At 36.8% G+C, this 14,111-nt stretch overlaps 1 protein-coding gene across 1 annotated transcript; it reads left to right on the forward strand.

The window, feature by feature from the left end:
- The first annotated feature begins 464 nt into the window (after positions 1-464).
- On the forward strand, positions 465-14,111 carry LOC109192142 (ATP-dependent (S)-NAD(P)H-hydrate dehydratase-like). Its single transcript, XM_019342733.1, has 12 exons — positions 465-735; positions 9,745-9,784; positions 9,925-10,142; positions 10,781-10,857; positions 11,008-11,117; positions 11,272-11,386; positions 12,134-12,196; positions 12,311-12,474; positions 12,914-12,975; positions 13,119-13,185; positions 13,671-13,850; positions 13,932-14,111. Exons 1-12 carry the CDS (start codon positions 465-467, stop codon positions 13,957-13,959), a joined length of 1,395 nt encoding a protein of 464 aa, XP_019198278.1. The 3' UTR covers positions 13,960-14,111.

Genomic DNA, 14,111 nt, shown 5'->3' on the forward strand with positions numbered 1-14,111 from the left:
GAAGAGAAGGTGGTTTCACTTCGGCCACAAGGCCAAACAAGAAGTTGCTAACCGCCGAGCAGAAATTGCTAGTTATGATTGTATCCGCCAACTTGTTGCCCACTAACAACAAAAGCAAGGATGTGGGGAGCTTGGAATGCACCTTTGCCTATTTCCTTAAGCATAAGGTCAAGTTCAACTTACCCGCCCTTATGTTGAAACACATGGAGTTCTGTAAATCCAGAAACCGGCTCAGCATACCCTACGAGATGATCCTAAGTTGGATCATGGAAAGAAAGGGAGTAGACCTAAGCCGGACTGAAGCCAAACCCATGGGTGGAATGGTTTTCAATGCCCAAAACCTCTGCCGCAATGACATCTACTATGTCAGAGAGGGACAATACATCACCCTCGAGGAGGTTTGCCTGAAATCCCCCGAAGAACGACGAGTACTAGTGGATCAGTTGGAGATCTCCAACAAGAAAATGAGACAGGAAATGCAAGAAAGCGAAGAGCAGGAAGAAGAAAGCGAGCCCAGCCAGCCTAAACCCGCACAAGGAAGGGGAAACGCGGAAGCCCGAGACGAAAGAACCACCAATGAGCGCATCCTCGTGCAACTCATGAGGCAGAATCAGATCATGGATGAGGGATTCTCGTCTTTGATTCTCGCGATGAGCTCATTGGACAGGAGAGTGGCGGCAATCGAGACCATGTTGGGCACGCGTGGAGCTTCAAGCTCGGGAGTGGGAAGCCAAGGTATACCCGAAATCTCAAACACTACTTGCCACCGACCTAATCAAACCCCACTCTACCCTCATCAAATGACACATTTGAGCAACATTACCTTAATCAGGAGGCCAAATGCATGACATCTAAGGATGAAAGAGTAATCTGTGCCTGAGCTTCGGGGACGAAGCTCCTTGTAAAGGGGGGGGGGGGTGTAACACCCCGTGTTATGGCCTCTAACCCCGGATTAATTATTTAATTGATTCCGTTAATAATAATTAGAAAGAATTTAATTTGGTTAGAATTCCCTTTAATTAATTGATGTGGCCCACCATGGATCATGGACCCTTATCCTTAAACCAAATCCTTAATCTTATAAAAAATAGGATAAGTGGATCCTTACTATTCAGACCCTAGTTGGGACTCCTAAATCTATATATAGGCCATAGGGACTTAGGAAGCATTTAGAAACCCTACCATAGTTAATTCTACCACACGAGATATTCCTAGAGAGAAACCTACAGAGGAATCCCCCCCTACCATCAAAACGTAGGAGAATCCACGAAAATAAGATCTTAGAGAAAGAACCTTTGTAGCCAAGGATATTGATTAAGGCTAAGAGGTAACCCATGTCTCGACAAAACCTATTTTCCTTGCTATATCTTATTCATTGGCTCCTTTGATATATGATTCTGTGCTTGAGTTTTGATAGAGCTTTGCCTAGGGTTTATATTGTGTTTATATGATAATCTTGGTGTTTATGTGATAATCTTGATGTTTATGTGATAATCTTGATGTTCTTGATACTATGATTAATTATATGAGCGATCTTGTATTTTGATTATGTCTAGAGCCCTAGGGTTATAACGTGGATTTCGTATTATGATATTCTTTGTATATTTGGGTGGGATTTTGCATGATCGGGTGTTGAGTCTAGCCTAGGACTTGTGTTTAGGACCTTGCATATAGATTTCTTGATGTTCTTGTGATTCTAGATGTCCCTGGATCGTTATGTGATTTATGTTAAGTCTTGGCATGTTTAGAAATCGTGTTAGGTTATATTTGGTGTGATTCTTGGTTTAATTTCGTTACTTGAATGCGTGGTGTTGTCGTTATGTGTTTGAATGTGTTTGGACATGGTTTCGGGTTCCGCGAGAGATCCCGGAACCAAAAGTTGCGTGTGTATCAGTGGGGGGATTAACCACCCGCCACCTACCCGCTGCCCGTAAGCACTGTTCTAGCAGGCAGCCGGCGGGCGGTGGTCTGCCCGCCGGCCACCCACTGGAATAGTACCCGGCCGCCGACGGGTGGTCCTCCACCCGTCACCTACCCGCTGGAATCCCGGCATGGTTCGTGGTGTTTTCCCCCATTTGATGTTTCCGCGTGTCCCGTTGTACCTCGTTTGTCGTGTATGAGTCTCGTTTGGTGTGTTAGGCATCATTCTAGGATTTTATGTGTGATACGTGTTGTTATTGTTGTGTCTTGCTTGTTATGTGATTATGTGTTGATTGATTGGATGATGATGAGTATCGTGGTCATTGCGCAATGACCAGTGTGACTGATGATGATGCGATTGTGATTGGTGGAAAATAAACTGTTGGCGGTTGGTACCACTTGTGCCCGGTCATTGTACTAAAGGTACAGGCAGTAGCGGTGACTGTGCTAAAGGCACATACCCACCTTAGACTTTCTTGCCGTTGAGCATGGGTCAGGTTATAAGTGTTGCGGTGTCGTGTTAGAGCTATATGCGCTAACCCCTTGATATTGGCACTAGAGGTGCGGATCATTGAATGGCACTGCGGCACCATCTTGATATGTTGGTGGTTGAAAGGTGGGTTCGTCGGTGGGGGCATGTAGTTGCTCGGAGGCATAAGGGGTGGGGATATAAGGGTGGCCTAGAGGTATAGGTTGGAACTGATATAAGGACGGAGGGGAGCTACCCTTGGAACTTGGTATAAGGGTTGATGATGAATTGTGTACTTAGTTGACTACTTGCTAATTGATTGTACTGAATTCCTTAGTTGCATTTACTCGTTATTTGCATGATTATCTACCTGTTATGTCTTGCATTGCATGTTTAGGACGCATATTAGTTCTTATGATTATCTTATGATATTGAGTCTGTTAATATGCATTGGGTCTTGATCTTGGATTTAAACTAGAGTCCCGTAAGTATATATGTATCCCTATTTCAAAATGAGTTTTCTTATATCTATCTATATTGTACTTAACGCGTTGGAGTGGGTTAGCAGCATTATTCGCTGACGGTTATTATACCGAATGTTTTCCAGGTGACGAGCTTTAGCTTCGGAGTGCGCTAGTCAGAGCCTTGGACTTAGCTTAGTAGTCTTAGCTCAGTAGTTGGCCTGCGTGCCTTGGGATTGTATTGAATATTAATTTGAGGATTTCTTATGCTTAGTTAGTTTAGCCTGTGCACCTAGGTTCTCAAACCTAGGTGTGGCATAGCACCCCGAATCTTATGGATAGTTTTATGCTCTATTTGGGATTCAATCAAGGGATTCGCCTTCATTTTATAAGTTTTAAATATCTTGAAATTTAGGGGTGTTACATCTTTGGTTCGTTGCTATTTTTTTTTGTCAAACCCGTCGTGCCCAAGCTTCGGGGATGAAGCTTCTTGTTAGGGGGAGAGGATGTGACACCCCGTAAATCTAAATGATAATTAGCATTAATTGAGGAATTAATCCTAGCCTTCCATGGTAATTCCTTCCAAAAATCCTGAAATTTAATAGTCGAGGGACTAGAAATTGACTAGTCACTTAAGTCAAATAAGTGTACCTTATGCTTTATGGTTTGTACCTTTTCCCTCTTGTCTTTCCAACCTTAGTAAGGGTAAAAGTGACTTTCCACCTATGAATTGTTGTTCAAGCCATCCCTAGCAAGACATCCCTTTCATTTCTCATTCAAGCCTAAGTCCCAAACTCTCCATCATCTCTCTAAAAAGAACCTAGCTTATTCTTCAAGCAAAAAGGAGAACCTTCTAGCCTTGCAAGATCCCACTCCAAGATTCCTACTTTCTTCTTCCCAAGCATAGGAAAGGGTAAGGTTCATAGCTTTTTAGTGTTTTTAGCCATATTTTGGGTGTCTTTATCTAAGATAGAATATTTCTTGTGTTTTGGCTTGTGTAAGAAGTTGGTGGAGAAGAGGAACTCTAAGAAGAGGCTTATGAGGGTGAAAAGGAGAAATTGTTAAGCTACAAAGGTAACCCATGCTATACAAAACCCATTTTCTTACATAAATGATGATTATTGGCTTCTATTTGATGTTCTTGGTGTGATTTGTGAGAATTGATGCATGATCTTGTGATGATGCATGTTTAGAGCTTGCATTTAGGTTTCTTAAATGTCATTGCTTGGCTATTTCTTGGGTTCAAGTCATATCTTTGTTGTGTGTGAGATTTTGGGTGTTTTGGACTTGAACTTAGCTTTGTTGATGAATTTCCCCGAAAGGGAAAATTTGTGTACAGGTGGTGTACCCTGTGGGCGGAACGGCGGGCAGTGGCCTACTCGCTACCCCACACGCGGGGAACGTGATGAATCAGGGTTGTACCCCGCGGGCAGGCCCACTAGTGGGGGCCTACCCGTGGCCCCACTCGCGAGGAACAAATGTTGTTGGTGCGGGGATTTATTCCCCGTGATTCTTTTCTTCTTGGTATTGATGTTTTGACCTCCCGTTGTTGGATTATTGAGTTCTTTGTGAGTCTTCTTGATGTTTCGTATGTCTAGAATGATGTGTTAGAATCCATGTTAGGATTTGGTGTCTTGAATCGTGCTAAGGGTCCAACCTTGTTGTTCGTTGGGCTAATGTGAGTCTTGAAGGTTCGTTGGAACCATTTAGGTTTACCCGCTTGTTGAGCATGCTAGTTTGATGTTGTTATGCTAGTATGTGTGGTTTGTTCCTTCTTATTGGGGTTGACAACTTGCGTTGTTAATCATTTGATGTTGGATTGTAATCCTTTGTTGTTGAGTATTGTCTCATGTCTTTGTTGTGATCTCTTGATTGATTTTTATGGTGTGATCTTGTACAAATCGTTGTACCCTTGGTTGATACTTGATTAAGGCTGTTGATGGGCCTTAGTCTTCTTGATGATTATGACTATGTGTATGTGAATATGAATGAGATTGGTGGTTTGTTACTTGAGCTTTGCTCACATGATCGGTGGTTTGTGACTATGATATTTAATGGTATCCTCGTGTACTGAGAGTTCGGCGGTGAATGATTGGCGGTGTAGGTGGGGGATGATGGTCCCAGGCGGAATAAGGTTGGACTTAGAAGTACAGGGTGGCACTAGGAGGTAACGGTTGGAACTAAGATAAGATCGGGGGTAGCCATTAGGTTTGAACAGGGCATAAGGTTGGAACTTTGGAACTTGAAACATGAATGTGTCATTATGTGAATGTGAATTTCCTTGCTTATATGCACGTCTATGATGAACTCTACCTTGTGAACGGTAGGTTGCATTTAGAATTATGTCGCCCCTTGTTGTTTGTGATTTGTTGTCTTGTTGAGGTTGATGATCCTCGTTCTTGTTGAGAATGTGATGAGTCTTTGATGTTGATCTCCTTCTGGCTTTAAAATGACTATATACTGTATTCCTCAGTTCCAAATGTCTTTGATTATATCTATATATATACTATGCTATTTAACGCGTATTGATGGGTTACCAGCATTATTCGCTGACCGGGTGTTATCCCTCATCTTTTACAGGTTTTGCTTAGTTGTGGAGCGCGCTAGTCGAAGTTGGTAGCTAGTGTAGTTCCCCTCCCTTTAGTTGTTATGTTTTGGGCATGTGAGCCTTAGATAGATGTGGCCTGTGTGCCTTAGACAATATGTTGTTTTGATGGATTGTTATAGACTTAGCCTGTGCACCCATGATTTTCCCACCAAAGTGTAAATGCATTTTGATAGAAACAAGATTAGCAAGTATGAATGCATTAATTATGTGGGTAGATGTATTTATACATATTTTTTTGAAGTTATTATGTGTATTTATATTTTATAAATTATACTTTATTATTATAGCTATATATATATATATATATATATATATATATATATTAAAGTATAATGAAGTATGGGAAAAAGTTTATTGTGTTCAAATTTATTGGTAAAGTTTTATATTTAATATAATTTGTGTATATATATTCATTTAAACCTTAATTATAATTAATTTGACTCCACATATATAAAGAGGAGAAATTAGATATAAAATAAATACAGCTCTTACATAAAGCAAATGAATAAGTTTTTGGTGGAGATTTTTGACAAATATTGCCTGTTATTTTATTTACAAGTTTTATTTAAATACGTTAGTTATATAATTAAAATAGTTATTTCAAATTCAAATCCCTTTCAAAAAAATAATAAAATTCAAATAATAATACAAGTAACAATAAACTTTAAAATGAACATAATAATAGCATAATTAAACTTTTAAAATATTGAATATTACATTGTATAGTTATACTTACATTTTTAATAAAACTAATTCTAAGCTCAAGAACTCAAGTACGTTTTTCTGTTTCCACAACCATTACTTTCTTTGATAATTCAGAGGATGTCAAAAATGTAATTGGTAAATTTGTCAAATAAATAATAATTCGTGCATCGCACGAGACGATTACTAGTTATAAATATATATACAAAAATATTAATACCATAATGACTTGAATCATTCAAATAATGCAAAAGCATAACAGAAATATAAACAAGATTAATTAAATGAAAAAAAAAATCTTTACCTAAATTTATTTATTTATTTTTTTAAAAAGAAAGAAAATCAAATGATTTTCAAAATTCTTAATTTATACTCTTTGAATGCTATGTATTTAGTCGGGCTAATTATTTGACTAAATTTTATTTTAAATTTTATTACTGTGTATATATTTTTTAATACATTTTAACATATTTGTAGTATATATTTAACAATTATGCCAACTTTAAGTGGGATGAAGTTCGAACATAAGACCTTTCTTATAGAAATTAATGGGTAAGTTAAAAATAATAAATAATTAATGAAATATTCCGTTACTAAATTTTATACTAACAGAATTTATGGTTATTTAAGGAAAAAAAAATAATAAAATCAAAATAATATTAATAATTCATTTTAAGAAACAATACCACCAACATTTTTTTTGTTCTAGTTAAGGGCCTAACATTATTGACTCTTATTAGATTTGTAGATATTATGTTTTATTTATTTATTTAGATGAAAAATAATATTAATGGTTATCTTTTATATATATATATATATATATATATATATATATATATATATATATAATATTTGGACTATGCATAATAATATTTTATGTATGTGTGATTTGCATAATTACGTTTATATTGTAAGTACAATAGTACATTGAAATTATTTAAATTCAAAATTTTATAATCTCGTGTGGTATTTAATAACACAAATACAAATTTAAAAAACTAGGGTTAGAAGATTTACTTCGTTTCTCACAGATACCCCAGAGAATAAGGGCTTCTTTTTACAAATATCACTAGTAGAGGTCACAGGCTCACATCACCAGCAACAACTACAAAGGCTTCCACCACACCTGAGACACTGAGACTAGACCACCAGAGTACTGGACTACACAACGGGTGGTTGTGGAACAGTGGAACTGAGAGATTGAGACTTGAGAGACTGGGAGACTGGGAGTAACGGAGTATCAGAGACTTAGAGAATCAGAGAAATAGAGAATGAGAGAAACGGAGAAACCCTAGGCTTCGACTGCGCGATTCGAAAATGAGGAGAGATCTGAAGTTTCAAAGCTTATCAGCACACACACACACACAGATATATATATATATATATATATATATATATATATATATATATATATATATATATATATATATATATATATATAGTAGGTATAAACGACGTCGTATCTAATACAGCTTTAGGTAACCTACGCTATATCGGATAATCGGACGGGTCGGGTGAATTAATTCATCACCCAATCCGAAGCCTCAGTAGCCGACGTCGTTTTGCGGTCGGGTTCGGCTTTCAGTCTTCGGGTTCAGTTTTCACTGATTTTGGTAAACAGGCCTTCGGTTCGGTCGGGTTCTTCGATTATTTCGGTTTCTGCACAACCCTAACTGTACGGGTAGAATACTAGTTAATAATGATGACATAATTGAGGAATATTTTGGTTATTAACTCAAGGAAAATACTTTCTTTTCCTCCTAAATTTCACCTCTAATATTTTTTCTTATGATGATGTGGCATCCATCATTGGATGCCATAATTAGTTGAAATCATACAATCTTCTCTCACTTTCGAAATGCCACATTACAGAATTTATAATTATTCACTATTCATTCTTCCATCTATGCAATTCTCTATCCTCTTTCAAAAAATAACCTTACTATCACATTAACTTATTAAAAATTTATTTTTTATTAATAAAATAATAATAAAAGTAATAAAGATCAAAAAAGGAAAATACTACATGTACTCTAATTTTCTACTCCCAACTTTTACTCTCACACATAAAATTTGATGTAGACACTTGTATTGGGACCTCCATAAAAAAAGTAGCATATCAGTGTCTGCCACATCAGAGAGTAAAATTTAAGAAGTATGATTTGAGAGTTTATGTAATAGAACTCTAATAAAAAACATAAAAGCTAACAGAATTGTGGTTGTAATTCTGATAGGCAAATTGCAACAGATACAATTCTAATAGTACACATAATCACTAAAAAAAAAAATTCCAAATCAACTTTGCAATTGGGAATAAATTATTGCTGCTGATGGCCTAATTTAAAATAGAATTTAGATACCAATTATATGTTGCCACTTACCACAGTTTAAGAGGAAACAAATATTAAGGCGGTGTTTGGTAAATAACTGTTGGGCAATGTTGGCTGATAGTTGTTAGCTGATTGAGTTAGTTAGTTTGATTAGTTTATAGTATTAACTGATTGTAGAAAGATGTTTGGTAAATTAACTGTTAGTTAATAACTGATTATATGCAAAATGAATTTATTAAAAAATTAATCGATTGTTTGAATTTTAGCATTTTGAAATAATACGTTACTAGAAAAAAGTAATGAGTTAATATCCAAAATCGTCCTCGACTATAGTGGTTTTTCTCAATTTCGTCCTAAACGACTTTGGTGACCTAATATCGTCCCAGACTTTTGTGTTTTGCTCAATTTAGTCTCAGACTTTTGTGTTTTTGCTCAATTTAGTCCCTCATTTGTTATTCTGTCCATTTGGTGTTAAATAAATAGACAATTCCGTAATTTTAATGTTGGCATCTCTTTACTCATAGACATGTGAACTGCAAAATCTTTTTTTTTTTACGAATTACTCCCAGAATTACTCCTAAAACTGCGAATATAAAATTTGATTTGCAGGTCCGGGAGTAATTCTGGGTGCAATTCGTACAAGAAAGATGAATTTCGCACTTCACAAGTTGATAGTAAAGAGAGATCAATATTGACATTACTGAATTGTCCCTTTATTTAACACCAATTTGACGGAATAACAAATGGAGGACTAAATTGAGCGAAACACAAAAGTCTGGGACGATATTAGGTCACCAAAGTCGTTTAGGACGAAATTGAGAAAAACCACTATAGTCGAGGACGATTTTGGGTATTAACTCAAAAATTAATTAACCAAACAATGAGATTTTTAATCAAGTTAAACAAGTTAAAATTAACTGATAGACTAACTATTTTACCAAATAGTGCCTAAATTTCTCTAATATTACTCCGTTCTTTACCAATCGTGCCTAAATGTCTCTAACATTACTCTTAGGGGGCGTTTGGTTCACGGAATCTTTGATTACCCCAGGTAATAAGATTACCTCCTGGAAGGTAATGTGAGATTTTGGGAATATTAAATATTTGGAACGTCTTTTTGAAAGAAAAATATTTGGAACTTCAAGGAGCTGATTGCAATAATATCTCCAAACCCCTAAATTCCAAAACCATCTAACAGTTCAGCATTTCCAGAGAAGACAAAACCACCGCTTTGAAGTTTGAACTTAAGAAAAGCTCACATCTTTCTTTCTTCAGCCACCGGAATCCGCATTCTGTAAGCTCCCTTTGCTCGTTTTTCGGTTCAGTGCCGACTCATAATGTCTGTCCGTGAATATATTCTGAATTTAGTACAGTACTGTACTCATTGTTTTGTGTTCTTGCATTGATATTCTGAAGCTTTTGATTTGGAAGTAGTTTAACGCTGGCAAATTCAGCAGCTGTAACTAGAAGGCTGCAGTTCTTGCTAAGGTGTTTGGGGGGTTTAGCTGGGAAAGCTAAGAATTGTGGCTATCAGAATACTATTAGAATGCAGTCTGTAGTGAGCATTGGGGCTAGATTGGAGGTCGATGCTGTCAGCGTTTTACGATCAATAACCCCAAATCTCGACTCAACTAAGCACAAAGGCCAAGCTGGTGAAATCTCTTGCAGTCTTTTTTATGATTCTTAATAGAAGAGAGACATGAGCATGGGATTACATATATATGCTTTGAAAATTGATATGTTAGTTTTTAAAATGGAATTGTTGTTTCCTTAGTTTGTGATTTGTGGAAAGCATTGGCTTCTAAGCTACTATTCTGATCTCATAAGTGAATATTGCATAATTATCTGTTTTGCACTTGCGTGGTCTTTAATAATCAGATAGCTAGTTGCCTAGGGTTTTTCATGATGGAGGGTGTCTAGATAGAAGCATGACATTAAGCCAATAGGATTATGAACTAATTAGGGTGAAATTTTTTAAAATCTCATTTACATGAATCAGGAATATGGTTATACTGAAGTATGAAACATGATGTGTGTGTGTTTTTTTTTTTTTTTTTTTTTTTTTTTTTTTTTTTTTTAAATATTTTATAAATATTTTTAATCTATATCAAATTTGACTATTTGAGATCATTGATATGGTTTTGTAATATTTTTATTACACTGGAAAGTTATAGGCATTGATGTGTTAGAGACTTAGAGGAGACATCATTTTATTTCATTGCAATTGCACTTGATCAAGGGTTGATTCGTGCCGCCAATCGTTAATGCCTTATCTCTCTTTGCCAATCAGGTAAGATAGCTGTTGTAGGTGGGTGTCGCGAGTACACTGGGGCGCCATACTTTTCTGCTATTTCAGCATTGAAAATTGTTAGTCCACTCCCGCTAGCCTTTCACTCCTCCTTTCTCTTGATAACTGTATTATAGATGTCGCACAAAACTCTTTATTTTTACCTTGTTGCAACAAGGTTGTCAAATTGTAACTGAGAGCTACTTTGTTTTGATTACTTGTTTCACCAGGGTGCAGATTTGTCTCATGTATTTTGCACAAAAGATGCTGCTCCAGTTATAAAAAGCTATAGTCCTGAGTTAATTGTACATCCTATTCTAGAAGAATCTTACAGCATTAGGTGAGTCTTAAATACTTACTAACTGATTGCAAATTTTGATGTGTTTTAGGATTTTAATACCAACCTGGTGCTTTTCCCTTTTTGACTCCACAATTACCTCTGAAGAAGGAGAAGATTTGTTAGTGTTCTGATATTTTTGAATGAACTCTCCCAGGGATGAGGATAAAAGCTCTATATCAGCCAAAGTGATTGCAGAGGTTGATAAATGGATGGAGAGATTTGATTGCTTAGTTATTGGTCCAGGTCTCGGAAGGGATCCATTTCTCCTGGTGTGCTGTCGGTCTATTCGTTTATCTTGATGATTTAGTTTTCTGCTGTACATATCTTGGAAGAGATCCATTTCTCCTGATGTGATGTTGGTCTATTCATTTATCTCGATGATTTATTTTTCTGCTATACATATCTGGCTGCAAACATAATTAGATATTGTAATTCCAATACAGTCTTGGATTGGTTGTTCCCTGCATCTACCATTCATCTTTTAAGTTAAAGTTCTTCAAAGTAAGGCCTATGTAGTGTGATTGGATTAAATTTCCAATATATTTGGGCATAAAAGCACATACAGAGTATTAATCAAAATATGAAATTTGAAGAAATGAACATTAAGCACTAGTAGTGTTTTAGTATGTATACATTAGAGGGAGATAAACTTGAAGGACTAGTTCTGTTTTAATATGTTTACATCTGAGGGAGATAAATTTGCAGGTCCATTATTATATATTCACTTGCTAATTCCTATAGAACAGAAGGAATAGATAGTAGGATATTTAATCTCATTTCCCCTAGCAGACACATCTGATTGAGTTGGACAGGAATCCAAGATCTTATGTTTCTTAGAACTTTTTTGTGATTAGGAGAAATCTCACACTGCAAGTTTCAATTTGGAATCATATGGTGTTATTAGTTTGGTACCTACAAAAAGATTCTTCTCATTATCCATGCACTGTTTATTGATATCTTTCCATCGGTTGGGTAGTTGAGTTGACTTCCTTCGAATTTTTCACTTACTCTCTCAGGACTGCGTGAGTAACATCATAAAGCATGCACGAGATTGTGGTGTCCCAATGGTTATAGATGGGGTATGAAATAATTTAGTGAAAATATTTCATATTCGTTTTTCATCAAAAGCCTAGTTATGTTGTAATGTATCGCATCTGATGATATTTACTTACAGAATGTGATTTCTTTTTCAGGATGGACTCTTTCTTGTTACAAATAGTCTTGATCTGGTTAGAGGCTATCCTTTGGCTGTGCTGACACCCAACATAAATGAGTATAAACGTCTTGTTCAAAGTGTGCTAAATTCTGAAGTTAATGATCAAAATGGAACTGAACAATTAAAATCCCTTGTTAATGGGTAAGTTCTCCCTTTCCTTGTTTGCTGAAATAACAGTTTCCCTAATAGTATGATATCCCTATATGAAATCTTTGTGTCAAAACTGAGCAAAAACTGTTTTCCTCCTTGGGAAGCTGAGCATGTTTATGTTGGATTATCAATTGGAAGTAATGTAATATGGTTAAGGTACCACTTCAGGAGAAGAACTATGCCCTTTTCCCTCGCCCCTTCCTATTGTACTTTGAAGATGTTGAAACCTTGTTGCTGCCTTAACCATTGTTCCACTTTGAAAAGAGTAGTGATAGTGTGATACAGTATCTTCGATTGACATTGTGCAATCTTTGTTATCTTTTAACCCTGTTTTGAGATAGACCAATTACCTATTAAGTTGGATTCTTATGAAGCTTTATCTCTATCCAAAGTTTCATATAGTTTATTAATGTCATGCTGCATTTTTCAGGATTGGTGGCGTGACAATTTTACGGAAAGGAAAATCTGATTTAATCAGCGATGGTGAAACAGGTATTTCATGCTTTAAAGTCTTAGTGAGGTAGTGAATTTGCGAAGTTTCATTTGGTTGACTGGTATCTTCTATACTTCTATGCATTCTGCAACTTATCATAAAATATTCATCCCCCGTATATATTTCCTTGTGGTTCTTGCAGTTAGTTCAGTGAGCATATATGGCTCCCCTCGACGCTGTGGTGGCCAGGGTGATATACTTTCAGGAAGGTTGGTAATCTTCATCATCTTCTTCTCCATTGTATAACTTAGCATACGGTCCTGAGACATATATGACGTCTCAACTCTCATGTCCAATCCTCATTTCCCTTTAGCCAAAATAGAAAATAGCCCAATTGCTTGCACGGGCTTAGCTCACTGGTTCAGTAGGCAGTATTTGGGAGAAGAGACCAATGTTCAAAGCTCGGCAATGGCAATATGGGGATAATGCCCAAAGTGAGCAGATCCCTTGTGCGCATTGACATTTGGCCTTGTCTGCTGAGCCATTGAGACGTCGCTAGGGACTTGCATTTGTGCCAGCCGCGCCTCGAGTTGGGGGCACGGGAGGCCATCATCCGCTCTCCGCGTGATTTACATCCTCTCACATGCTCTGTCGGGTCGGGGGCCCTTGGGGTTGGGGATAGAAGAAGAAAATAGCCAAATTGAAACTTCGCTCTTTGCTGGTTTTACACATATTTCATTGTTATTGCTGTCAGCGTTGCTGTATTTCTATGTTGGGCACGCCAGCAAGCTGCTAAGGGAGAATCGGTCACTAATCCTACAATACTAGGGTGTATCGCTGGCTCTGCTCTACTGAGAAAGGCGGCAGCCCTTGCATTCGAGAACAAGAGGAGATCCACACTCACTGGGGATATCATTGAGTGCCTGGGACAAAGGTGAGAGTTGTTTAGATTATATAGAAATCTTGTAACTACGAAATGCAGAGCTATTATTCTGATTCATTTTGCATTCTGCAGCTTGGAGGAGATATGTCCAGTCCTCTGAGAGACAAACTCAATAAGTCATCTGGTAGAGTTGTGGTGTTGTAAATGTAACTTCTGCCTTCAATAAGAAGCTGTTTGGTGAAACTAAATATGAGAGCAATCAATAAAATAAGGCATATTGCGGAAAGAAATTCTAAATATTTGTTGCAATAA

Source organism: Ipomoea nil, unplaced genomic scaffold, assembly GCF_001879475.1.
Source record: "Ipomoea nil cultivar Tokyo-kokei standard unplaced genomic scaffold, Asagao_1.1 scaffold1769, whole genome shotgun sequence".
Lineage (NCBI taxonomy): Eukaryota > Viridiplantae > Streptophyta > Magnoliopsida > Solanales > Convolvulaceae > Ipomoea > Ipomoea nil.

What these genes read in the sequence shown, in the direction of transcription:
- LOC109192142 (XM_019342733.1), top strand. Translation starts at nt 465, where the DNA reads ATGAGACAGGAAATGCAAGAAAGCGAAGAGCAGGAAGAAGAAAGCGAG. An exon ending in CTATTTCAGCATTGAAAATT is followed by an intron (nt 10,858 to 11,007) that starts GTTAGTCCACTC and finishes TTGTTTCACCAG; the next exon opens with GGTGCAGATTTGTCTCATGT. An exon ending in GGTGATATACTTTCAGGAAG is followed by an intron (nt 13,186 to 13,670) that starts GTTGGTAATCTT and finishes TATTGCTGTCAG; the next exon opens with CGTTGCTGTATTTCTATGTT.